This window comes from Penicillium cataractarum (assembly GCF_028827025.1).
Source record: "Penicillium cataractarum strain IBT 29864 chromosome Unknown utg000007l, whole genome shotgun sequence".
NCBI classification, from domain to species: domain Eukaryota; kingdom Fungi; phylum Ascomycota; class Eurotiomycetes; order Eurotiales; family Aspergillaceae; genus Penicillium; species Penicillium cataractarum.
Genome location: NW_026622743.1, coordinates 3400418 through 3426595, shown reverse-complemented (window position 1 = coordinate 3426595; position 26178 = coordinate 3400418). Strand labels below are relative to the sequence as shown.

The 26178-nt window shown below is 52.2% G+C and overlaps 8 protein-coding genes across 8 annotated transcripts; 5 read left to right on the top strand and 3 right to left on the bottom strand.

Annotated features, from left to right (window-relative positions):
- Positions 1-491: 491 nt before the first annotated feature.
- N7496_008775 (uncharacterized protein) lies at positions 492-4557 on the bottom strand (the record flags this gene model as incomplete). Its single annotated transcript, XM_056701694.1, has 2 exons — positions 492-979; positions 1236-4557. 2 exons carry the CDS (start codon positions 4555-4557, stop codon positions 492-494), a joined length of 3810 nt encoding a protein of 1269 aa, XP_056553757.1.
- A 712-nt stretch (positions 4558-5269) lies between these two features.
- N7496_008774 (E3 ubiquitin-protein ligase SSM4) lies at positions 5270-9942 on the bottom strand (the record flags this gene model as incomplete). Its single annotated transcript, XM_056701693.1, has 2 exons — positions 5270-6834; positions 6894-9942. The coding sequence occupies 2 exons, from the start codon at positions 9940-9942 to the stop codon at positions 5270-5272; spliced, it is 4614 nt and encodes a 1537-aa protein (XP_056553756.1).
- Positions 9943-10860: 918 nt separating this feature from the next.
- On the top strand, positions 10861-14618 carry N7496_008773 (uncharacterized protein; the record flags this gene model as incomplete). The annotated part of the gene is made up of 3 exons (XM_056701692.1): positions 10861-10997; positions 11118-11834; positions 11891-14618. The coding sequence occupies 3 exons, from the start codon at positions 10861-10863 to the stop codon at positions 14616-14618; spliced, it is 3582 nt and encodes a 1193-aa protein (XP_056553755.1).
- A 754-nt stretch (positions 14619-15372) lies between these two features.
- Positions 15373-15914, bottom strand: N7496_008772 (SND2/TMEM208 family protein; the record flags this gene model as incomplete). The annotated part of the gene is made up of 2 exons (XM_056701691.1): positions 15373-15831; positions 15906-15914. 2 exons carry the CDS (start codon positions 15912-15914, stop codon positions 15373-15375), a joined length of 468 nt encoding a protein of 155 aa, XP_056553754.1.
- A 1329-nt stretch (positions 15915-17243) lies between these two features.
- Positions 17244-19854, top strand: N7496_008771 (anaphase promoting complex subunit bimA; the record flags this gene model as incomplete). Its single annotated transcript, XM_056701690.1, has 5 exons — positions 17244-17580; positions 17642-17815; positions 17875-18331; positions 18394-19714; positions 19783-19854. The coding sequence occupies 5 exons, from the start codon at positions 17244-17246 to the stop codon at positions 19852-19854; spliced, it is 2361 nt and encodes a 786-aa protein (XP_056553753.1).
- Positions 19855-20685: 831 nt separating this feature from the next.
- On the top strand, positions 20686-21617 carry N7496_008770 (1-acylglycerol-3-phosphate O-acyltransferase SLC1; the record flags this gene model as incomplete). The annotated part of the gene is made up of 2 exons (XM_056701689.1): positions 20686-21397; positions 21454-21617. The coding sequence occupies 2 exons, from the start codon at positions 20686-20688 to the stop codon at positions 21615-21617; spliced, it is 876 nt and encodes a 291-aa protein (XP_056553752.1).
- An 828-nt stretch (positions 21618-22445) lies between these two features.
- On the top strand, positions 22446-23741 carry N7496_008769 (glycosyltransferase; the record flags this gene model as incomplete). Its single annotated transcript, XM_056701688.1, has 2 exons — positions 22446-23005; positions 23081-23741. The coding sequence occupies 2 exons, from the start codon at positions 22446-22448 to the stop codon at positions 23739-23741; spliced, it is 1221 nt and encodes a 406-aa protein (XP_056553751.1).
- A 747-nt stretch (positions 23742-24488) lies between these two features.
- Positions 24489-26087, top strand: N7496_008768 (uncharacterized protein; the record flags this gene model as incomplete). Its single annotated transcript, XM_056701687.1, has 2 exons — positions 24489-25210; positions 25511-26087. The coding sequence occupies 2 exons, from the start codon at positions 24489-24491 to the stop codon at positions 26085-26087; spliced, it is 1299 nt and encodes a 432-aa protein (XP_056553750.1).
- Between the last annotated feature and the right edge of the window lie 91 nt (positions 26088-26178).

The window sequence follows — 26178 nt, the reverse complement described above, 5'->3', positions numbered from 1 at the left end:
TCGTTTAAAGGGTCAGAGCCCCATCAGCCCAAGTGGCGGCTGACTGTCTCCTTATTTTTCCGCCCCCAAAGCTGACGCTCTCCAGGTGTGCACACTGAGAAGGCCAAAGGGCGAATAGAGTCGACGGGATAATATCGCCAGCATAGGCATGTCAAAGACTAAGTTATCACTCGAAATGCGCACAGAACCAATCATTTCCTCGGTCAATGTAGGCCTAGTTATGTCCAAGAAGCTACAAGGAAGTAATTACGCGCTATAGTCGCATCCAAACCAAAAGCCCATGTATAATGATAAATAATCAAATCGTATTACATTGAATTATAACCCCGAGAATTCAAAATGGCCGTGGGTATCCCCAATAAAACTCAGTCATAACTATAATCATGTCACATCTTCTATAAAACCAATCCACCAACCAGTCGAATCCAACTCGACCAAAACCAAAACCAACCAAGTATCATAAGCAAGAATTAATCATGCACAATTATAAATTACGCAAGTTGCCTCTCAATATTCCTCGATCCAGTCAACAACGACGGCGGGATAGGACTCACGCCCCGAAACACATGTGGTTCCTGGGATCCCGGACGAGGCGGCGGAGGAGGTGGAGGTGGAGGACGCATGAAGCCGCCTCCATGGCGCTGAGCATGTGGGTGGGCGAGGGGATGTGGAGGGACAGCGGGCGGGCCTTGGGGGATACCTCCAACAGCTAGACGGTTGAAATCGCCTGGTAGCTGTTGGGTCTGGTACCGGTATCCGCCGGGATGAGGGGGAGAGGGTAGGCCGACGTAGCCCATGCCCCGGGATGGGTCGCCGGGGAGAGAGACGAGGGAGGCGTTGAGGGTACGGGCGATGTCTTCGAAGGTGACCTCCATCGGGGAGATGTATGTTGTGTTGGAGCGGGCGGACCAGGCGAGGACGTGGCCGCAGACACGGCCGGTTGATCTATCGAAAACCCATGCGCCGGAGTCACCGGGGGCTAGGGGGTGAGATGTTAGCTTCTTGGCTTCTTGCAATGTCTCAAGTTTACTCAATACAGTCTTGATGAATAGGTGGTGGGTTGGTATTGGTCTTATGATCCAATGCCGATGGCCGCGGTTATGGGTTTACCGGCCGGCTTAACAGGAAGATGGGGAAGACAGGAAAGGGAATGATAGAACAAAAACAAGACAAGGGTATCTAAATTAAAGGATCATATAGACATCAAAATGAATCTGCAGAATTGCGCCTCTTACCTCCAAAGTTCCCGTTGACACAAAAACTCGTTGAAAAAGAGTGTCGGCCATGCAGCTTGACCAACGTCATCGCTTTGGATATCTGCCCCGTCTGTAGTCCGCTGGTGCGGCCACAGCAGTGCACAAACAAGCCACCTAGTTCCTCCATACGAGCGACTTGGTTGAGAAAAATGGGTTGCGGTTGGCCCCGTCCATACCCTGGTCGACCCGGGAGGGTTGTTGTAGTGTCGACGATGATATTGCGAGGATCCATTCGATTTTCATCGACTTTAATGAGAGCCCAGTCAATCTCGTGCTTGATTCCCTTGCGCGTCCAGCGCCTCACACCCGAGGAGGCGTGGACGTAGCCAAGGGAGTGTGAAGCGAGATGTTCGTCGTCACGGTCTTCGGGGGACGGAAAGAAGTCCTCGTGAACATCATCAATGGCTGGCTGCGTGACGAGCAGCCGCGGCTCTTCCCCCGGCTCGATACCAGCAGTATCGCCGACCGAGGCAGCATCGTCATCGTCGTCATCGACACCCTCGATAGATTCCTCATCCGAAGATTCATCCTCCGACAACCAATATTCGTCGATACCGCCATCGGCACCTTGGGAGAATGATGCATCATCGTCTTCCAAATCCGATATTTCAAGGTCGAGATTTGCTTCGGACGGTTCATCCTCGCGCCACGAGTACATGAAATCCTGATTGGAAACGCTGGAGGCATCTCGAGAAGTGTCCCGAGGCCAGTTTCCCGTAGAGCGCAAGGGCGCCTCGGGCTCATCATCTCCGGAGCCCTCATCATCACTTGGCGCCTCGAGCATATGGTGAACGGTCAGACCGTACGGCTGGCCGTCAACGAGCACGGCACCACCGTATGAGACGGGAGGTAGGTGTTCTTCGTTCTGAAAGGCCCCGATTGATGCGCCGCAGAGAGGCCGCTGTTGATAGCATGGGTTCAATTCACGCTGACGAAAAGGAGTCTCGTTCGATCCGTTTGGGCGAGTCTTGGCAGGCCTGCGACGTTTGTTTCGGGGGACTTTCGATCGCTCAATATCACCGCGAATGACGATGAGGTCCCAGTCGTCACGGTCCAGAGGGAAGTGCTTCTTCAAAGCCGATCGAACTTTCTTGACGCTAGCACATGTCACGCAGATTGTGGTTTTCGCGGTCTCGGGAGACTCGCCGGTCATCATGAGATTGGCACTGCAAGACTCGTCGGACTCTTTGAAAATCTTCTGTAGAAGGCGGCTGAGGCGGGGCATCATCTGGAAGTTCCATTCTTGGAGATGTTCATCGGGGATATCGAGGTGAGGGAGACGCTTGAGAGTCCGTTTCTTGGCCGGCTTATCCAAGCTTCTTTCCTCGGGAACGATGCCCCATTGGTCATTCGGGGTGCTCGGCAACTGCTTGTCCAAGTTCATCGGCTCACGAGTCAGTGTATAGGGATTGGCGATCTCTTCGGCAGGGGTCGGTTCAGGGGTTGGGACAAGTGCCAGGGGCAGGCTATCGTCCAGTTCTTCGGCTGGTGGTGCCGAGAAGATATCAATCCGGGTACATGACCAAAGAACTTTGCAGATGGTATAGAGGAAGTTCATCGAGAAAGAGAATGTCCCGTCGGGGTCGGACAGATCCAGAACGGGATAGTGGTAGATCTGAGGCACACGGAGGTTCAGGTCGGTCATGGGTTGGGTCGAGAGGTGGAAGTTAGGAGCGTCGAGGCAGAGCTGAACAACCTGGAGATATGCAGTACCACACTTTGGTCCAAGCTTCTTCACGTAGAGATCCTCGACGCGATGCTTGAACCAGTTGCGATCATACTTCATCTTCCAGAGGCGGCCAATGGGAGCCCACAGACCGATCTCCAGCAGGACCAGACCGAGCGAGTAAAGATCATAAGCCCAGGCAGCTTCATCTTCGACGGATCTCTTGTCATCGGGATGCCGATACATCGCTGTAGACAGTGGCTCTGGGGTAGGTCCGTCACCAGAAAAGCGCGCTGGCGAAGTCAAGTAAGGGCGGCGCATGTCCGGGGCAAGGCCCCGCTCGTCGTTACTAGCATCGGTTCGGCCAGGGAAGAAGATGACATTGCTGCTGTTGATGTTGCCATGCACGGCATTCTGGCTTCTCAAGTGCAAGACAGACATCATGAGGTCGTAGGCTAGCCGGAAACGCGTTTCCAGATTAGGCATCCGCTTCTCGCGGTAGTCCTCAGCCGAGGGAAGTAGGGCAACCAGAGGTATAGGCTTGAGTTCTTTCAACAGGTCGCTGGGGTTTTGGAGGAAAGGGAAATAATCGACGGGCATTTGGTATAAGAAGGCGTAACGGGCATTAGGGTCATCGACACAGTAACCCAGGAATCTCAGAAGGCCCAAGTGGCCGACTCTGGCATTCTGGAGTAACTGGTCCAGCGAGTTCTGGAGCTTCTCCAGTCGTGAGCTCTTTGAGTTCGCCTGGGACTCCACGATCATAGGCATGAACTCGACCAACACCGAGACATGTGAATCCTTAACGGAGCCCATGAGTAGCGAGCATGCCGATGTCTTCAGGCGGCCCACTACACGGGAGTTTGATGAAGCTGCAATTGGCTCATATGGTGGAGGGCTGTTATCGTGGGTCGCTCCGTATAGTTGCAGGGCGGATCGCTCGATGACGAGATGGTGATTATAATCGTGTTTCGGGGTCGTGGGAGAATAGGTGAAAGGTTCGTACATTTGCTTTGGGCTGTGAATCTTCCCCTTTGAAGCGGAGAAGGAGCCATAAGATTTCTCGTGGGAGGGAAGAGGGTGGGTTTTGGATCGGCGGCCGGCCATGCTATGCTTGCTCGACATGCTGGACGCCATCGTCCGGCGCGAAGTGGACAGGTCATATAGAGTATCGATACATGCCGTCAAGTCGCTCAATATAGTCTTCGATCGACTGATATCATCGTCCGTCCATTGTGTCTTGAGAGGCCGGCTCCCCAGAGTATCCTTCGAGGGCAGATCGAGCTTGCGCTCTTTGGACGGCATAGGCGCATCAATATGCTGGACACGCTCGGCATCATTCAACAAATCTTGGATAGTGGACATAACACTTTCCACAACATCGCTGAAACCGGCCGCGGTCAAAGACTCGTCAATATCGTTCGGCTGGGCGGCGCTCGCATCGCTCCAATCTAGACCCCACGATAGCAATCGGTCCCGCTGTTTCTGGAAGCTCTGGTGTAGCGCCACCAGCTCCGGATCGTCGAGAGCCTTGGAGGCGGTCGTCACACTTTCGCATGAGGTTTTCGTATCGGTATATAGCTTCGTAAGGCGGCGCTGGAGGAAGCCGCTTCCTCCATGGCGCATGACGGACATCTTGGCGATAGCGATTCGATAAGGGCCAAAGAGGGGGTGGAGATGCTCAGGATGGTGACATTTAACGGGGGAGTCGTTGTCGCAAGAGGGTTCAGAGGTTCATTTTGGCAGTCGTGAAGGAGTGAAGAGGCAAAGAAGCCAGAAAAGACGAGCGACAGAAAACCCAAAGTTCAATGGGTGCCTGGTCGACGGCGATGAAGGGCCGATAGACCATCACTCATTGCGGGAGGATCCTAGGGAATCCTGTTGCCTAACCAATCAGCGTCGCCGAGAGCATTCGGTGTGGGTCACGTGGCAGGCATCTAAATTTGGTGGATCGGGGTAGATTACGGGTAATACGAATACGACCCTCAGGCAGCAGCGTTTACTTAACTAGGATGGGGTCCCGGATTTGTGAGGAATAGGGCACGCATTGCCAGGTATCAGGAGGTATTGGCAGGTATTAAAAGTGTATTCTCGACGTAGAAAAAAGTATAACCTAGCCGTCAGTGGAACTATAGGATCCATGCAAGACAATTCAAATATGCATGCACTCTAAATGTACAGGAGAAAAGGGGAGGGGCAAGCGAGACTCTAAACATCGTCGAGACCCCGTCCCACTGCAACTAAGCGTTAGCTAGTCTGAAGTAAAACGGCCCTGGGCCCCTCCTCGGAAACTTCATATACCCCGTCCATCCATAATAAATCAGTCGTCCGGAGACCTGAGCAAAATTTAGCCCGTAATCACCCGCCGCGAGACACCGACGTCCCGCGCCCGCTTCTCGCTAAAGTTATGCAACCGCTCGCCGATCAGATAGACATCGTCGCGGATGTTGATGCGCCAAATCGCCACCCGTCGCAGAGCCAGGTGGACAGACCACGCGGCCAGGACGACCAGCAAAGTTGCTGGGTAGGCATAGCGATAGATATCTGGCTGCGCCTCAGCACGCGTATAGAAAAGGGTCCATCGTAGGACGCCACCCAATGACAACGGGGCGGCTACAGCCGCGGCGGTGAAAAGCGCCATCGGCAGAATCAGAGCGCGCGTCGCCAGTTGAACGTTGGGCTTGAACCACCCATCGCGGAATATTCCATTAAGCACGGCCGCGGCCCAAGAGTGAGGGTGCCACAGCGTAAGCTTGATCGCCATTTGCACGTACAGAACCCCCAGCGTCCAGTCCTGAACGACGTGTACCACGTGATCCGTTCCATCCCCGATGAAGGTATGAGCCGGAATGAGAATGTACAACTCGGTCAACAGCGCAAAGAGTGAAGGGAGCACGACCACCAGGGCAATCGCAATGTACACAAGTCGGAAGGCATCCAGCACGAGATTGCCAATGAGTAAGCCCAGCTCTCGCGGGGACTGCAGATACGTCCCCCGGTTCTCCCGGAGGAATTGAACGGCAGCTTGGCAATAGTACGCGGTGTAGGCCAGAGCACCGACCACGGAGAGGCCACAGGAAAAGGCGTAAATGTCGTTGACGGGGACTGGGCTGGAGAAGCACACCGAGGTGATCTTGCGTCCAATGACCAGCGGTACAACGGTGATGCCTACTCCGGTGGTGGCGGCAAACAGCCAGATGAAGAGGATAAAGGCAGCAATGCGACTTCGGAAGTGCGGTGGGATGTAGACCTTGGCAAATGCAGGGTTGGTGCGGCCATGAAGCCCATCATCCAGATCGGTCATTCCATCGACACGGTCATTATCCTCGGTCACGTCCAAGAATACGTGCGTGCCCTTGGGGATCCGGACTTGGTCGGAAGCAGGCGCGCGGACATACCGGCCATCGCGAAGGAAATAGACGTCCCGGTTTTCTTTTTCTGCGGCTGCCTGTTCCTCGTCGCCAATGACCGGGTGTTCCCAATCACCCTTGCTTCCTGAAAGTAGACCCCACCAGGATCGCCAGACATGACGCCCTTCTTCTTCAGGGTGTCTCTCCGGGAAGAAAAAGCTGCTCAGGCGAAGGAAGTGAGCGCACTTGTGGAACCACCAGTTGTACAGGTCGTGTAATCCATCTGAAGGTTTGACGGATTGAATGGCCAACGGCATGACGAAATTGTAGAACAAAAGGTCCACGGGGAACTCGAGCATCGGGGCACTGGCGGACCAATGGATTGGGAAAATGCCATTGAATGCATAGAACAGACCCCACACGACGCCACCTAGGCAGACAATCACTAAAGCCCCATAGACTAAAGCGCTGAACCCAATTTTCCGAAGCTGTGTGGTAATACTGCGTTCAAGGACATCGCGGATGGGATGGAAAGTCGGGTCATCCGGATCACGGATGAAATCTGTTCGACTATGTCAGCAATAGAAGAGAGGGATATTCAGAGCGGCAAGGCAGACTTACAGAGAACACCGGTCCTCAAAATCTTCCGGCACATCGACACAAACAAGGCAAAGTGGAACATATAACAAGTGCCAATGAACCAATGCACGAAAAGGGATGTCAGTGGAGAGCCAATTGTGAAGGCGATCCGCGAGGAGATAGTCGCATTAGAAAACAAAGGTAGCAAAGCAACGTCTAATAGTGTACCACAATAGAGAGGGAAGACGATCATCTCAATACCAATGATGAGGATAACCTTCATCACTCCCCCGGCTTGTAGAAGCACCTCTGCGACGATGCCTTCGATGCGCTGGCCACGGTTGGCCCCGGCAAGTAATCCAGTGATTCGCAGGTACAGGAAGCCCATCATCGTTGCCAAGAGATATCCCATCGCAATGGCGATGACGCGATCTTTCGTATCCCATACAGCCAGGTCATAGTCAACGGGAACAGTAGCGGAAGCTGCTCGCGCAGCACTAGCATTCATGAGCTTCGTTCCAGGGCTGGCAAAAATCGATAACTTTGTAAAGTTACCAACGTAGTGCTGTACTTGAATTGTAGTATTCTTCAGTTGGGAGAAGTCGATATCAAACGACAAGGCGCCTGGGATCCCGAGGGTCATCAGGCGAAGAGGGAAGTCGTGTAGAATGAATTTCATGATGGCAAAAATAGATCGAAAGAGGGTCATGGCGCGTGCCTGGTGCAGCTTGAGAGCTTGGTGAGAGAGCACGGAAAACATGGGTATGTCAGATTCATGGAATACCAGGAAAGCTTTGACGACCTTGTTCAACCGGACGGTACTCTTGTCGATCAGAGACAACGAGGTGCTAGTGATGGACTTGTTTCGGGGAATCCACTCAAGAGCGGGGACAAGAGCACCGAAGGGGCTGAGAAGTACCTTGAAGATGAAGCTCAGCCAGTACATAGCATAGCCTACAACTCCAATGAGAGTATCAAGCACAATATCTGCAACCACGGTGACTGCAGTCATAGGAACACCAACGATGAGCTCCAGGGGGTTGGCCAGCAGGACGAGGGCAATCTTTCCCCACAAGTATGGAAGCCAAATACCAATAGCGACCGTGAAGGCAATCAGGAGGGCACAGAAAACGCCGTTCTGCAAGAGTCCGAAGATAGGACCTTGCATACCGATGAGATCCATGATTCCTTCAAAGTCATCGCCCTCGATTGCATCCGCGTCATTACCACCTAGCGCGCCATCAGCTGGGGCTCCAACCACTGCCGCTCCGTCGGCAGGAGGTCCGTCGAGTCGGTTTGGAACCGGGACAAAGGGATCTTCCAAAGCTGGGTCCTGCATAATTTGCTCGTCGTCCTCCAGGGGGAAGTCATCATGATCATGATGTTCTGGGGTAATGTCTCCCCAAAACCAATTGATCAGTCGATCACCCACATTCTTCGGAGGTTGATGCTCAGCCGCAACGTTGATTAGATTCTCGTCTGCTCTTGCTTCCGCGGGTTGCTCATTTTGAATCTCTTGCCCGGCAGGTTGCTGATCAGTCTGTAATTGTACTTCGGCATTTTCATTATCCGTATCCAACGTCTCGTCAGCAGTTGCGGGTTGCGTCTGGAAAAGTCCCGTTGCGCGGGTGGCTGGCCCAGCGTGTGGTTGTTCGAGGGGCGCCCGCGTAAGTGCCTCGACAATCCAATTTAGTTCCACTTCATGACCTTCTTCTCGAATAATTCGAAGGATCTCATCACGATCGCCGTTTGCACGGGCGAGAATATCTTGGAACAGTGACACATCTGAATACTGTGGGGTGTTCGGGACCGGAATTTGACGCTCTGGGCGACCAAATTCCATGTGAGGATCGTTATGGAACTGATTTCTCGGAAAATCGTGATCTTGAAAGCCGGTTTGTCTATCAAACACGGGGAGCCCATCATCAGAGTCGGTCCAGGAGGGTGCGGGAGAATGATTGGCCGAACGATCGGGTACATCGTCGTCCTCTTCTGCGAGTGCATGTTGTTCTGGTTCAATATCATCATGAGGATGAAGCGGCGCAGGATCTGGGCGTAATCCTTGAATTTCCTCGTTAGGGCGATTGTTGGCGATCAGCTGCAATGCTGCTTCGCGCTCTCCTTCGGCAATATTGGCCATAGGCTGTTGTTGGACAACCCATTCTCGAATTAGGAACAGAAGGATGAATGCAACAACCACGAGTAGAGTGATGAGTTGACCTTCCAGGGTATCAATTATCATATTGTTGATTGTCGGATAAGGCGTCAAAGTATTAAGAAACTTGACATCCGAGAGCCATGACGGGTACCGCAGCTTAGGCGAGCCAGAAAGGCCAGTTGCGTGAGAGCCACTCTCACTGCCAGCAGATGACCACCCAGGCATGAACAGACTCGGGATGATTTTCTTGATTAATGTAAGCATGAGTGGATCGCCCGCTGGGAAGGTGATAGGAGCGGCCTGTGTCGACGGGGCAGCGATGGCGGAGGATGGAGCCGCACTCGAAGCACCCGAGGTCATCGAGCTAAGCACGGCAGTAGCGGCTGCCGTGCCGTTGGCCGCCAATTGCTCAACCCCATTCTGAACAGATATCGCGCCTCGTTGCTGAACAGTCCCACCGGCCGACCAGCGGCCGTCAGCGAGCCAGAACAGCGCCCTCCAGATTGCTCGCATCGACCACGGCAGCCAACCCAACCATACAAAAGCCACGAGAACAAAACGCAGCCATGTCACCAGGGTTCGGAGGGTTTGGATCAAAGCCTGTTGGAGGAATAAGGGTGTCGGGAGGCTTTGGGGCATATTCGGATCGTATAGTTTCGTAAATCGGAAGGGTGTTTTGCAAAGCTCGCAATGTTTCTTTTGCGAGTGTGACAGCCACTCCACCAAACAACTCTGGTGGACGAACTTGATACTACCACTACATTTGCAGGGGTAAAACAGCGGCTCTTCTTCTGTGGCTTCTCCGTGACAGATTCGGCACGTGTCCATATCTTCCATCCCTCCGTCTCGGTCATCGAAAGCCGGGTCGTTCATCAGGTCGGGGAACGACGACCTCCCCGCGGGGCCATTGGGAGAGTGCGTTGCGAAATCCATTGTGTTTCGTAAATCAGATTGCGCAGGGTCGCCGGAAAAGCACGGCCTCTACCAGCTTTTCATTGTAACTCTCACGACCATCAAAGATAAGATCAAACTCGCCAAATTCGAGTCAGGTATGACGACGGAGCAATGTCGATGCGGGACGACTGTGAAGCCGAGGAGGCTCGAGTCAGCTTTTTCAATTGGATAGTTGGTCCAAAAGGCAGATGGACATACTGAGAACAGGATAACACAGCCTTCCAGTCAATAGTTTGATCTCCTGAAGATGGCGGTCGAGTTAGGGCCTTCCCACTTTGGAACTTGACGACTTGACGACTTGGAGACATTTGGGTTTGGGGCAGCGGCGGCTTCCCGATTGAGGCTGACTCAGCATGTATCGTTAATACAGTATCTTATGTCCCTCCGGGAGTGCCACATCATGTATTGTCGTACCTGCCCGGTTCTGCCCAGGTGCCACCGATGACCTCACTGATCCCCCGAGACCTAAATAGTCCCTCCATCGAGCTTGGAAACTTAGTCTTCATCCCAGGTACCCAGGGCCCGTTCCTGAGGAGGTTTTCTCTTTTCCATCCGGTACTCAGCACGAATCTAGCTACTCGGTGCTTCCCCATCTACCTCGGAATCACATTATCATTGCGACCACGCTCTGACCTGCGGCCCGTGAATCTCCCCTAGCGCCGAGCCGACGCGAGCTTTCCGCCTACGGTCCAGCTTCAACCTCCTTCAACAAGCTTCCACACCAACTGCGCAAACACTTGCGACCCGGTGTCCAGCTCTCGGCGACCCCATGAGACAGTAGCAGTCTATCGAATCTCTACGAACACCCCTACCTGAAGATCACATTTACGCGACGTGCAAGCTCGTGCCTGCAACTTTTTTTTCACAAGGGTCGGCCCGCCGCCAACGGCAGCCAGCATGGCAGTTCAAGAGAATGGATATGTACCGGCGGTATCGCAAGAGCCGAGGAATGGCAGCCCAGTGGGCAAGGATATGAAAAGCGAAAAGGTTCGGAGGAAAAGTCCTCTGCGATGGACATTAGGCCTGGTTGTACGGTAAGTCTGATCATGCAACCTCAACGCCCCTGTCGCGATGGCTGCTCTCGGACCTCCCCTGGGACAGTTCTGGAAGGGAGAAAATAGACCGATGTAGACTAACATTCGACATTTTTACAGCTTGTGTATTTGGTATACCCTTCTCACGCCATTTCTACGATGCCCCTCGCGCCTAGACGAGCTGAACGAGACCTCTCCCAAGGTCTGCAAGCCCTACTTGATCGCACGTTCTCACGTGGAACCATATGTTACTCCCTATTATGACACCTATGCCGCTCCCTACGTTGATCAGGCGCGTCCATATGTGGAGGTGTTCAATCAGCAAGTTTACACGCCTGCTTCTAATGTCGCCAAATTCGGCTACGAGAAGTATGGTGCTCCCGCATGGCAACAGGCCCGGACATTTAGCGAGGCACAATGGAAAGCGCAGGTGACGCCACGTCTGGAAGCTGCCCAGGTTCAAGCGCATCAGCTGTATCTAGCCCAGGTTGACCCGTATGTGCAACAAGGTGTTTCCTTGGTATCACCTTACTACCAAAAGGCAAATGGGGTCGCGCAAGCTGTCTACTGGAACCAATTTGTACCCTTCTATACTCGCTCGCAACCGTTCATTGGCAAGACCTACAGCACCGGTCAGCAAGTTCTAATCACTCATGTGATGCCTGGTGCACGCTATACCTGGTCATCAGTGGTCTACTTTGCGAACAGCTCGTTGTGGCCCCATGTAACAGGCCTCTACTCGGAGCAAGTCGAGCCTCAGCTCGTCAAAATCGGCCAGCGCCTTGCTAGCTATCGGGAAGGCAAGCGCCTTCGCGCTGTTGTTGAAGAAATGGACAGGTACGGACTGCCCACAAAATCACTCGTATGGAGCATCTATTAATCTTGAATGATAGTTCCTCATCTGCACAGACCGCCTCTTCAACAGTAACAACTGCAAAGGTTGAACCTCGCACTTCTGCAGGCACAACCACAACCACAACCTCGACACCAGAGACTCCATCCGCTAAGCCTACCCTATCGGCCGAAGAACAATCCAAGCAAGCTCGCGCCCGAATTGAATCCGATCTTCAAAGATGGCAGGAGAAGTTTGCTAAAGCGGCCGACAAGGGCATTGAAGATCTCGAAGAGCGCATTGGAGACATCGTGTCCGCCCTCATCGTGAATAGTGCCAACAGCCACGGCGAAAGCCTGTCGACCGCCCTTCAGGCAGTCTCTGCTGAGAAGATCTCTTCCATCAAGGAGCGAATCAACGAGCTTGCAGCAGCCCTGCCAGAGGAAGACGCACCTGAGGAAGAGGAAGAGGCCAGTGACAAGTTGCTCACCGACATTCGCACGGCTGCCGTCTCAGTCAGAGACCGTGCCCACGCTCTCCGACAATGGTCTCTATCCTTTGACGAGGAACTCCTTCGTCGGGTTTCTGCTGCCATCAACTCAACCTTGGATGTCCTCGACAGTATCCGCGATCTGGGCTTGCAGGAGATCGGCACCCGGTGGGCCTGGATGGACGATGTGACTTACAAAGACTGGGCCAAATACCATGCACTCAAGGTCCAGATCGATGACTGGCGCAACGAAATTCGCAAGGTCGGCATGAACCACAAGTCAATTGCTGAAGCTCAGTCTGTGGCCGCTGGAATTCTGGATATTGGAATGGAGGTGGCTGAGGATACCGCCAAAGAACTCATCAGGCTGAAGGATGTTGGCAACTGGAAGATTGCCGCTCGTGAAGTTGGTGATAACTTCGAGACTCGCACCGAGGCTCCGCCTCCGCGGCCGAAGCCAGTCGTGGAGACCGAAGAATATGAGAGCACGGACAACGATGAGGTTTTTGAAGAGGCCACTACTGATTCTGAAACTTCCTCGTCGATTTCGCAAGAAGATGACACTGAAGAGACTCCTGTCTCCACTCCTAACGAGGATAGTTTTGACGAGGTCGAGGAGTCTATTGAATCCGAAACTTTCCTCGAAGGCGAGGACGTGGAGGAGCGTGTTTCTGATGCCATTTTCGAGGATGAAACCTTCGCCTCCAAGCCCGCTTTCGGCGTCGCCGCTGCCACTTTGAACACTCAGCAAGAACCTATCCTTGACGATGATGAGCAGGATGCTTTGCACAGCCTGGCTAGTAAAGCCGGAGATGTCTACTCTGACGCAAGCTCCGCTTTTGCCGATTCCACCTCCCAGGCCAAGATTCTCTATGAGATCGCCAAGTCTCAGGTTATGGGCCAGATGGCACAATCGAGTGCTCCCGCTCATGCTCAGGTCCTGTCTTCCATCGAGTCTGCCTACTCTGGTGCTGTCAAGTACGCCACCGAGGAGTTTGAGGCGCGCATTGGCGCTATCAAGGCTACTCCCACCTCTGCTGGGCCTCTGGCACACATTTCTTCTGTTGCGTCCTCGCGATTGAGCGAAGGACTCAGCTTGGCCTCGGAGCAGCTGGCCCTATACACTATCCCTGCCACCACCTCGGTTGGCTCTCAGCCTTTCGTGCTTGACGCACAACGTCGCTACTATGAGGCTGTTGGTGTCGCTCATGACCACTATACTGCCTTCGTGTCTACTGCATCGGTGGCAGTTTATGGTACTCCCACACCTACCCCGGCTCCCTTGAACTTCCAGAATCTCCTTGAGCAAGCCGGCTCTCAGTACGAGCAAGCTTCCTCTCTGGCTTCCGCTAGTCTCGCGGCCGTCGTCGCCTCCGCAAGCTCTATGATCTCTGCCGCTGATGATGGAAGGAGCCAGAGCATCATTGACGATGCCTCCTCCAGATATCATGCCGCTCTATCCGCTGCCTCCTCTTCTCTGTCTCTCGCGTCGGCGTCCGCCAGCTCTGCTATCTATGGTACAACTCCCGGGCCCCTGGAGTCTCTGTCCAGCCAAGCTTCTGAAAACTGGGAAATTCTCGTCTCCAAGGCTAGCGAGCAGATCTACGGCACGCCCGCGCCTTACTTGCAGCAAGTGGTAGACAACCATGTGCCACAGCTCGAAGCCGTCCAGGCAATCGTCTCTGAGCTGCTTATTGGAAAGCAGCCATCCTTCACTGAAAGCGTCCTAAGCAAGCTCCGCGTTGCCTATGAGACCCCCTACCCGGCTGCGGCCGTGTCCGCCGCTTCGAGCTACGCTAGTGTGGCCTACGAGGCAGTCTCTTCTGCTACTCACGCCGTTGTCTCTGACATTCCCAGCGTGGAAGACATCATGCAGCAGGCTAATGATCAACTCCAGGCGGCTGTCGAGGCCGCCAGCGTCGGTATTTACGGTACAGCCAAGGGTCGCTTCGAGCAGGCCACCGAGGCCGCAGCTGAGGCTTACTCGAGTGCCTCTTCGCAAATCAGCGACGCTGTCTATGGAAAGGAGCCCAGCTATATTGAAATTGCCAAGGACAACATTGCACAGATTCAGTCTAAGGCTAGTGCCGCGATCCATGGCGAGGAGCCTGGTGCCTTTGAAAGCGCCACCAGCCGTCTTGCCGCTGCCGTTGAGAGTGCGCAGGCTCAACTTGCGGATCTCGCTTCCAGCGCGAGCAGCGTTGCCTCTGAAGCCGTCGAGACCGCTGTCTCCCACGCTGATCAGATCACCAGCAGCATCAAGGCTGGTGCTTCGTCCCAGTCCAAGGACGAGCTTTGAACGAACTTGGCCCCTTTTGTTTTATTACGCCGTGTTTGATATTATCTCTTCCCCCTCACCTTTTCATCCCTGTCTTACATCCACTCCTGTTAAATGTGTCGCGTCGAGACTGGGCCTCCTACAGTGGCATGCCTGTAGCATGTGAGGTCCGGTCTCTCGATGCTTTATTCCCCATATAGTTTGTTACGATAGCAATTATGCTCATGACCTGCAAATTGCACAGTGAAATCATGTTTTCTCCCCCTTTCTCTCGGCTTCGACTTTTTTTGGTTCGCACCATTGCGCCCATTACTCCCGGCGGTTTTGGTTTTGGCTTTTTGGCCGGTGATGCTTCTCTAGTACATAATGAAACACGCTTTTTGGATGTCTTAAATTGGTTGCTCTCATGTATTGCTTCTCAGCAGTCAAATAGATTCGTGGTACACATCCAGTCGAGTTTCTTATGTACTTCTCGGCGTCAAGGATAGTCCACCGTAACTGGGGCGTTTCTCACTGTCCAGGTAAATGGCAGACCGTTGCTTCGATAGCGCAATGCCTCGCAGGTCTAGCTTTTCCAAAAGCTGGCCATCCCACATTGCAATCTTCTCGCAAGTCTAGCCGTAACCCAGACCCAGCATGAGTTTCGATCCATAAGGACCACTATCCCACAGCCAGTGCGTAGAACTTGGATATATCTCCATTCCAAACACACCCCCTCCCCATTCACCGACGATACTTCACCCGATCCCCCTTCTTCTCCTTCTTCATCTGCGTCTTACTCATAGGCGCCTGACCATCCGCCCCTTCCGCACCCCCCACCCATCCCCGCAAAGCCCTTCTTCACCCCCATAACGGTCGAATACGCCAAATAAACCGAGTAAAGCGGCACAACAGCCCACAACCACCAAGCGCGATCATTGAAGATACACACAGCGGCAATACACCCCTCCGTCCAGTAGAGCACGTCCCACATATACTCGGTCAACCCGGTAGCGTTGAGATCCTCGCCCGCAGAGCGCAGCGAGCCATCCTCGTTATAGCGGGGGCGGCCGACGCGGTCGAGGTAGAATTCGATGATTAGGGTTGGTACCGCGAGGAGTAGGTATGGCTTTAGGGAGCGGGGGCGGCCGAATGTAAAGTGGAGGATTAGGAAGAGCAGGTGTAGAGCTGCGGTTGTGAGGTGTGTGCGGGTGAGGACGGCGGCGTTGCGAGTTGCCAGGGTTTTGGCTGCTTTCTGAATTGGTGTTAGAATGGTTGATGGTGTGGTGGTGGAATTGAAGAGGTGGTAATGGCGAGATTGGAGCTTACCTGGGCCATGGTGTAGAGCAACGGGCGACGTTGCGGAATGAAAGTTCGGTGTTGAATGGAGGTGGGAGTGGACGAGGGAAGGCGGTGAGAGTACCAATTGAATAATACTAATTCACGGTCGCCGATGTCTGTCGAACGGCTTGATCACCTTTCGAGGACGGGAAGGTATGAGGAAATTGTTGGTCGTGGATGTGGAGGTGATCGCCTGTTGAATGGATGTTCCGCGGGAGTAGGTAGCGGCGCTATGGAAGCTACCTTACCCTCATTTATTCTGTCGAATTTGACCGCCCTAGACTCCGCTTTAAGTCTAGCCTCTAATACTGTGTATCGATCGATGCAGATCTAGTGTAGCAAGCTAAACTTCTTGTTCTGAATTTATTGTGTATTAAGAAGTTTATATTATAGTATCATATATTTAATCATAAGGCATAAACTCCCGATAGAGGTAGGGTTGGTTGTTCTAGAAATCTAAGCATAAATAACCTTAAATTCATTCATGCAGATGATCAAGGCCACTATGGATTCATCCAGAGGGTATTAGAAAGCGCTACTTTAGGGTACTATAATGATTAATAGTGTATATCAATATCTCATTCACTAATTTATTTTTAGCTCTTGCTTCATCTCTTTAATCATAAATAATTGGGCACATTTCAAATGTAGGTATTACGCAACCATGAGCATACGTGCAGAGAAGCGGCAAGATATATACATGCATCAGAAGTATAAACCTTGTCTAGATACAATTTACAATCCTGCAAGTCTAGATATAATAAAAACACATTAAAAAAGCATGTATGATTAAATATCTCCTTATCCTATCTACCATTTTAAATTATATCCACCAAGTTCTTATTTAGAGAGGAGGTTACTCCTAGTAGGCGGTCAAAAATGACGATTGTTGCCCACTACAACACTCACCGCCCGGCAGAATAGACCACCTCCGCTGAGCAAATGCAACCAAAATAAGACGAACCAGTACGAACTATTACCCTCACTGCCAGACTCTTTGACCCACCTCGCCTAAACAAGAACTGCAGGATGGCTATGCGACTTTGAAAGTTTGTCTGGCTCGATAGAGTTTGTACAGACTGATCCTTGGTGATCTTTTCCCTCACCTTCCCACCTACCGCTTCCGGCCTCCGTTTACATTCCACGTTCTCCCGCACCTCACCACTTCCTCGCCGAGACCCGCAGCCTATCCTCGTCTCAGATCTGCTCCTAACCGGTCCTCCTGGACGTGAGTTGATACTGATGGGCGCTGCCTGCTGATGAGTTTTCTGCACGAGGTACTTACAACAACAACAACATCGCGTTCACATCCCCGCGCGCGCCACCATGGCGCTTTCCACCGGCCATGTGGCCAGCCAACTGAGGCACCTCATTTACTATCACCTTGATAACAACCTCATCCGAAATGCCCTCTTCCTCGCTGGCCGCCTTCTTGCCTACGAACCTCGATCCTTCGAAGCTCAATACCTCATTTCCCTCTGCCACCTGCATAATGGAGAAGTCAAGGCCGCGATGGAGTGTAGCCAGAACACAGGATCGCGTGGCCTGCATCTAGGCTGTGCTTACGTCTTTGCACAGGCCTGTTTGGATCTGGGTAAACACCTGGATGGCATCACCGCCTTGGAGCGCAGCAAGTCGACCTGGGCATCCAAGAATAACTGGAGTACGTCTTACTTCTGCAGTTGTAGGCTTATTCTGATATTGGTCTAACATTTGCGCTACAGACAAGCACAGCGAAACCTCTCGACAGCACCTACCGGACGCAGCAGCAGTGTACTGCCTGCTTGGAAAGCTATGGCAGGGCCACAAGGACTTGAACAAGGCAGTGGATTGCTATGTGGATTCACTGAAACTGAATCCGTTCATGTGGGATGCTTTCCTCGGGCTCTGCTCTACTGGTTAGTATCCTTACTCCGAGTACTCAAGCTCAGCAACACTGAAGCTAACTTATCATCAGGCGTCAACATCCGCGTCCCCAACATCTACCAACTCAGCCCGGAACTCATGTCCATCATATCCGCATCCCCAGATGATCTGGATTCTGTACCCGGTGTCTTTCCACCAGCCGAAGGACCTTTCCCCGCACAAGCCACCGGACACCTCGGGGGTGATCCATTCATGGTCCCTGCTGCACGTGGCGACGCAGATTCGACCTACGGAAGCTCAGCTCTCTGGGAGAAATTCAATGGAAGCTCCGTCAGTGTTGCTACGGTAGCGGCCCCGGTGATCCATGAGGGAATGGAGACACCCAGCGGGCAGAGTAGTGGCTCGGAAGAGTTCCGCATCGCGAATGGCGTCACGGACCCAGACTCTGCTTGGGAGCCACCATTGGCACCGGCAAGGAGGAATCGCACAATCCAGTCCATGAGCATGGACCACACGGGTCAACCCCTCCTAAGATGCGACCAACTGGTGTTCGCCCTCGTCCTCGAACTCGAACCGAACCGGAGGAACCGCCGCTTGCTCCAAATGACAGAGAGCCTCCGCCCGCCCCGCGCTTCGGTGATCGCAAACGCACCGTGTCTGGCCAAGTTGCCCACCCCATCCCTCCTCAACCGACCGAGCCCGGTGCCCCCCAGCGTCGCAGCGTCAGACTCTTCAATCAGATTAAGCCCACCACAAGCAAGCTTTCCACTGCTACACTCACGGGCCGGGATGGCCGTGAAGTGAAGAAAGTACGAAGTGCCCACGCCAAGGGACGTCCTGCCACAACGTCTACTGTGGGCCGGGTGGTGAGCGGTAATCGCAAACATGTCGAATCAGCCGACAATGATGGCAAGGAGCCCCGTGCTACATCTATCCCTTCTACCTCCAGTGTTCCCCCTCTTCCTCGGAATGCGGAGAGAACCAAAGAGCTTGAAGCCTTGAATTGGCTTTTGGGGCTGTTCACGAAACTTGCCTCTGGGTACAGCGCATTGAGTCGGTACAAATGCCCCGAGGCTGTACAGCATTTCAATTCTCTTTCACAGGGTCAACGAGAGACCCCGTGGGTCTTGGCCCAGCTTGGCCGAGCCCACTTTGAACAGGCGATGTACGCAGAAGCTGCACAATACTTCTCCCGTGTCCAAACTCTGGCACCCTCGCGAGTTGAAGACATGGAGATTTACTCGACCGTTCTTTGGCACCTCAAGAATGATGTCGAACTGGCATATCTGGCACACCAACTGCTAGAGATCGACCGATTGTCGCCTCAGGCTTGGTGTGCTATCGGCAACTCTTTCTCCCACCAGCGCGACCATGACCAGGCCTTGAAATGCTTCAAGCGCGCCACCATGCTGGATCCTGAGTTTGCCTATGCCTTTACACTCCAGGGTCATGAGTACGTTGCCAACGAAGAATACGACAAGGCCCTCGATGCCTATCGCCACGGTATCAACGCCGAGAACCGCCACTACAATGCCTGGTACGGCCTGGGTACGGTTTACGATAGGATGGGCAAGCTCGACTTTGCCGAGCAGCACTTCCGCAATGCGGCCAGCATCAACCCAACCAATGCCGTCCTCACCTGCTGCATCGGCTTGGTCCTGGAGAAGATGGATAACTCCAAGAACGCTTTGATTTACTATGAGCGTGCTTGCTCATTGGCACCGCACTCGGTGCTGGCTCGTTTCCGCAAGGCCCGCGTCTTGATGAAACTCCGGGATTACAAGTTTGCATTGGCAGAGCTGAAGGTCTTGAAGGACATGGCTCCCGATGAGGCCAACGTACACTACCTACTGGGTAAACTGTACAAGGTTCTTCACGATAAGGGTAATGCCATCAAACATTTCACTGCCGCTTTGAACTTGGATCCAAAGGTAAGTCTATTCGGTGTTTTTTATTGCGACCTAGATTCGGTTAGCTAACAAAATGTCTTTCTCTACAGGCTGCACAGTACATCAAAGATGCGATGGAGTCCTTGGATGACGACGATATGGAAGATGACGACATGGCATAATAGATCTGTGATGCTTTCCAGGTCTCCCTTCTTTTCCGTTTTCAAAAATCTCTCGATCATGCGCGGGTTGGGGGGGATACCGTCTTACGATATGAGCTTGGCGTTCCAGGGTCATTTCTTTCTGTTATTCTGCACAGCATCACTGGGGAGTTGTTTCTTTGCTTTTCTCCAGGTCTAACTACCCGAGACATCTGGCATCTTCAAGCATCATGCATCAGGCATGGTGTTTTGTACATTAATGTATGACGATTGTTGAGTATTCATGACGGTGGATCGGTGGTGCATAGCACGATCCATTATTATTGATCCGTGTATTTTCTGAGTAAAAATATATCTTGTAGCTGATTTAAAGGATCGACGATGTGTTGAGAGCCAACAATATTCTGTTCTATAGTTCGCCCCGCATGTAACTGTTGAGCAAGCACAAGCTTCTCAAAAGATCCCACCAATGTTTAACCCTGCCGAGGCTTGAGCTCAGGCCCAATTGTTGACCATGCGATAATCTGACTAGTCTCAAGACTTAGAATTCCCACTCTCCGCACGCTCATTTGCTGTGGCTCTGCGTGATGCCGTCATCTGCCGCGGTCAGCTGGCGGTGAGTCGGCCACCGGCAAAAAAAGCAGCTTCACACTCCGCAGTCCCGCCAGATCTTCGCTGTCGCTCCCTGAGTCTTTTGTTTCTCTAGATCTCTTGCACATTCTTCCAGTGGGCTATCGCAGTCAATCAATCCAGTGAAGCCAGGTATGAACATTCATTCTCGTTCGTCTATCCTCTTGTAATAAGGACTGACCCAACCCTTTCCCCAACAGCCTTCACTTCGATCCCACCGCCATGTCGATCACTTCATATATCCTGTCGGGCATTAGCTCGTTCGTGGTCGTTACATTATCACTCTTCGCCCTGGGCCAAAAAGTGCCCCGCGCTGCTTTCGTCGCCCGCTGTCTCGCTGCGTATGGCTCCCTCCTCCTATGCGCAACCTACGGTGTTATCGCATCGATCGTCCTCCGCCTCGCTGGCTATGGCCGTATCTCTCAATGGGCCACTGCCCGCAGCTTCAAGTGGGTGATGCGGTATACCACTGGTGTGACATTCGATATCATCGAGGGCGAGGAGCATCTCACCACCCGCCCGGCTATTTTCGTTGGTAACCACCAGACCGAGTTGGATGTTCTTATGCTTGGTGCTATCTTCCCGCCTTACTGCAGTGTCACGGCGAAGAAGTCCCTGCGTAATGTGCCCTTCCTGGGCTGGTTCATGACCCTCTCACGGACGGTGTTTATTGACCGTGCCAACCGGGAGAATGCTATGAAGGCGTTTGATGGCGCGGTGGATGAGATGCGCACCCATCGCCAGAGTGTGTTCATTTTCCCCGAGGGTACACGGAGTTACTCTGATGAGCCTATGCTTTTGCCCTTCAAGAAGGGTGCTTTCCATTTGGCTGTTAAGGCTGGTGTGCCTATCGTGCCCGTTGTGACTGAGAACTACTCTCATGTCATGTCTCCTCGCAACCTGCGTTTCAATGCAGGCTCTATCAAAGTCAAGGGTTAGTTTGTAAAAGTTGCGCTATGTTGATTCTTTACTAACACAAGTGACATATAGTTCTGCCTCCGATTAACACCAAGGATTTGACTCCTGCCGATGTAGATCAGCTGACGCAGTCTACCCGTGACTCGATGCTCAAGGCTATTCTGAGCATGGCACAGGAGGGCAGCAAGGTCGAGTCTTCTCGTGCCAATGGTGTCTCCACTGCCATTGAGATTTGAGAAAGCTAGCAGCCCCGGTACCTCCACTGCCTCAGTCAAGGGCATGAAAGCCTCGCCCTTGACATTTCCCCCACCTAATCCAGGAAGCCATCAGCCTTGTGACTTGATGCCGAGAACTTCCTACTCCCCTTCCGGTATATACCCTTGATTCCCATCACAGAGCATTACACATAGAAGAACACGACTCCCTTTCTGCAGGCAGTTCCGCTGCCACCCACCCCTAAGATGATACAGTGACTCGGTCGCATCTCGGTTTCATTGGTAGACCGTGATCTAGCTTTCGTTTCTCCCCATTTGGCACATGCCTCTTTTGTGGAGGTCTTGCTTCACTTTTCACACTTGCCCGATCTTATTTGCACCATTTCGGGTCTCTCAATGTCCTCCAATTCCCCATTATGCCCCTTCAACGCTTCTGTCTCTCTACAAATGTATATATTCCTAGCATGAAAAGATGTTATGACACTGTCTTTCTGGTTCGCGGAGTTGTTGGTTTTATAAAGAGTTGCTCAAATTGGACTGTTCATAAAAATGAGAGCCATGAGAATTGCAGACGGTACTCTCGGGTGCAAAAAAAGCCCAGTTTAGGCAAGACATGCCCAGAAATCGATACGAGTGAGTACAATTCTTGAGGCGATCCCAGTGGCTCCCTGCAGCCCGCCCCGCGTCATCAGGCTTCCCATCTGAAGTGTTCTACGGAGCTGAGTTTTGGTATGAAATATTTAAACTCATCGCTCTTCCAAAGGTATCGAGAGTTCATTTATTCAATTATTTGAAAAATATCGTCAACTTGAAGATACTTCGTGGCTGATTCTACTTTGTACCTCCATCATGTTCGACTTTACAATCCCCGAAGTATACCGCGACAAGCTAGAACCCATTAAAGTCACAGACACTCGAACAGACGCCGAAATCTTCGCAACAATCCAAGAATACAAACCAGTGACGTCTGAGAAAAACCTCTGGGCATACTGGCACGCTGGCGCATCCCAGATGCCCAAATGGAGCCAAAAGAACGCCGTCGACTGGGTACGCATTTTAGGACCTGAATGGACCGTCCGTATTCTCGACAACGTGGCCGGTTCCCCAAATAACACCCTTCGCTTTGTACCAGAGGTTCTGTTACCACCGGCATTTGTGGATCGGTCCATGGATGGTCCTTATATTGGACAACATGGGGCTGATCTCACCCGCACGGCTTGTTTATATGAGCATGGTGGTGCGTGGATGGATGTTGGAAATATTCTGATTAGACATCTTGATCGGATGTGCTGGAATGAACTCGAAGATGAGAATACGCCGTATCGAGTCGCCATCCCTATTATATCCAATGTTATGGCGGCGAATCATTTCGTTGCTGCGCGGAAACACGATCCGTTCATCTATCAATGGTGAGCATGACCCCCTGATCTGCTCATCTCTATACTAGTACTAGGTACAGAACCGCTAATCGGACTACGTCCAAGGCACCGCCTCTTCACCCACGTCTGGGGCAACAAAAAGAACTTCAAAGGCCTCCTCTCAGACCCCCTCCTCGCGCCCATCCTGCCCTTAATGTTCGAAAAAGCCGACCCCGCCTTCAACGCAGACTGGATCGATGAATCCGTCGTTTACGAATACGTAGCCCAACTAATCTGCATCAGCCGACTCTTCTGCCTGGAAGAAGCCGGCGAAAACTTCTCGGGCCTCGAATACTGGCAAAACAAAATCTACGCCTTCAACGTTCTAAAAGAAGACTGGCGCTGCGAGAGTCTTACCAGCTTCGTCGGCTTTGGCGAGCGTGCTTTCGAAGCACTTACCCTCCCCTATCATAGCCCTGGTACCCGGCCTGATGCGGAGGAAAAGTCAAAGTTGGAGAAGTATCAGGAGGCGGAGTTTTTGATCTGGGAGATGCTTGCTAATGCGTCTATGTGGAAGGTTCCGCATGCGACTGGGTTATCGCATTCAGTGCAGCTGGGGACTTTGTTGGATTTATCGGAGAATGAGGGGAAAGATGCATTGCCCGGCTCGTTTGGGGAGTTGTTTAGATGGGCTACTGTGAATTTGAGGCAGACTAGGGAGGGGATTGAGATGATGCCGACGCCCAGGCCGAGTAAGACGTGGAAGAAGGGGGTCTTAGAGGTGTGATCCCCTCTTGTGAAATCTGCTTCATAGATATTTAGTAGAGGTAGTTGAGTTTTTAAACATGTCAATGGTTTGGGATCCTTGAAATACAGAAGATTTCATTAAAATGGTCATTTCGTGGAGACGACATGGACATTTTACTTGTAACTAACACTGTAAAAGCGGCATAGTTACGAAGAGGTTCCATCTACGGAGAAACGAGTATGTATATATTTCATCATGATGGATTCAGTTATGAGGCTCTTCCCATACGTAAATGGTACCTATTAGGATTAGAGAGCCATGCCAAAAATGCATGTCCCGGCAGAGGCTGAGATCGTCGGCGGTCCGATGACGAGGCTGAAAAGTTTACAGGTTACACAGCATGCCGATCCCCTCCCTCCCCTGCGTCGCTTTGATCTCGACCAAAAAAAGCCATAGATTCTGGCCAATTAAAAAAAATCTTGGACGAGAAAGAGTATGCCGAGGCCAGGCTGCGAGGAGGCAATAATGCAAGGCACCGGGCGCCCGGACAAACATGCAGAAAAGGATATCTAAATATAATCTAAAGTTATACACAGGTACGCTTACCCAAGAACCGTGCTAGCAAAAAGAGGTCTGAACATTCACAAAAGAGGCCTGGGAATTTACTTCTATCTCTTAATCACATCTACGCTGAAGCGCTGGAAACAGCTTCCCCCTTTCAAAAGTTATACTAGTCTGAACTGCTTGCTAACTACGAGAAACAAACCATCTGTCAAGCCTGCAATCATGGCCTCAAAGTCTATTCCAAAATCCGCGCTGAAACAGTCTCCTCTGCATGCAAATTTCACGATCGGCTGGATTTGCATACTCCAGAAGGAATATCGGGCAGCACTAGCAATTCTGGATGAGATCTATGACAACATCCCCCTGGCTCGCGGGGAGGGAGATCGAAACCTCTACGTTCTCGGTCGAGTTGGGAAGCATTACATCGTTATCAATGTCCCTCCATCAGACTGGAACGGGCGAATCCGCGCATCCACAATCGCGCACAACATGCGAAGCAGCTTTCCACGAATGAGATTCGTTCTTATGGTTGGCATCGCGGGAGGAGCGCCTTCACCAAAGGAGGACGTTCGTCTCGGCGACGTGGTTCTCGGGACTCAAGTCATCCCCTGGAACACTGGCAAATGGACGCAGCATGGATTCGAACGGACTGGATTGACCAAAGTACCACCGAGAGAGCTCTTAGAAGCGATCACCTTTCTGGATCAGCGCTTTTGGTCCTCTGACGAGTTACTTTTGTCCAAGGCAATTGAAGATATCGCCTCAAAAGCCCCTAATGGAGTTGCATTCATTCGACCGATCAAAGACCGTCTTTATCAGCCGGGCTTTCCTCATACAGAGTCAACGTGTGACTGCCTGCAGACTGAATCTGGGTTACCGGGCCAGCTTTGTTTGCGTAGCCAGCGCAATGGCGACTCGGTCAGGATATTCCAAGGAGCGATTGGGTCCGACGATGTGGTTATGAAAAATGCACAAACTCGCGACGAAGTCGCCAAAAAAGAGAAGATCCTTTGCTTTGAAATGGAAGCCGACGGTATCATGGATGTCATGCCTTGTCTCCCTGTCCGGGGAATATCAGACTACGCAGATGAGCACAAAAATGATGATTGGCATCTATATGCTGCGCTGGCAGCTGCCACATGCGCGAGGGAGCTATTACTCTCTCTTTCTCCCGATCTCGTTGCTCGGTTCCCCCTCACACTTACGGGAGATCTCGTAGATCGATACATGAACGGCGCGGTTAGCAGCCCCAATGCCTTTACAGGGAGCGAAACCGAAAAGTTAAGACAAGCTCGGGATACCTTGATTGAACGTCGCGACTTCTTCAGGGAGATTATAATCCCCGAAATTCGACAGAAACAGCGTATATTTCGCGACGACAGCCCGGAATTACGAGACGAGATCCAGAGACTAAAGGATTCCCAAAAGGTCTTGAAAGGGCATCTGCAGGATATCAATGATATTCTGAAAGACCACGACTATCTGGACTCGAGTCCGGATCCGGCTGTTCGGGAAGAATATCGGGACTTGAGGACGCAGTTGGAAAAGGATCTACAAGCAATCGAAAGCCTCGCCAGTATCGCGGGAGGTACTTTGAAGAATACTGGTGATATGCTAATGAACCTGGCGGGGATTTGCAAGCATAACGGTATGAAGGTCGCGGGCGTGGTATTGGTAGCTATTAGTACTTTCCTTGGAAGGACCATGAAACTCTGGAGATCGAGTAAACTCTCACCGGAAGCTATGTTGGAATGGATTCGTTCCAAAGTCGGGATGATGCGCGGTTCCGGTAATGTAAATGGGCATATCCAGCTTGTATGAGGCGCTGCAGTTTGAGTATCCGATAGCGTTGGCACCGATGCAATTGAGACACCTAGAGTGGCAGTTGAAAAGTTTAAAACAAGAGATGTAA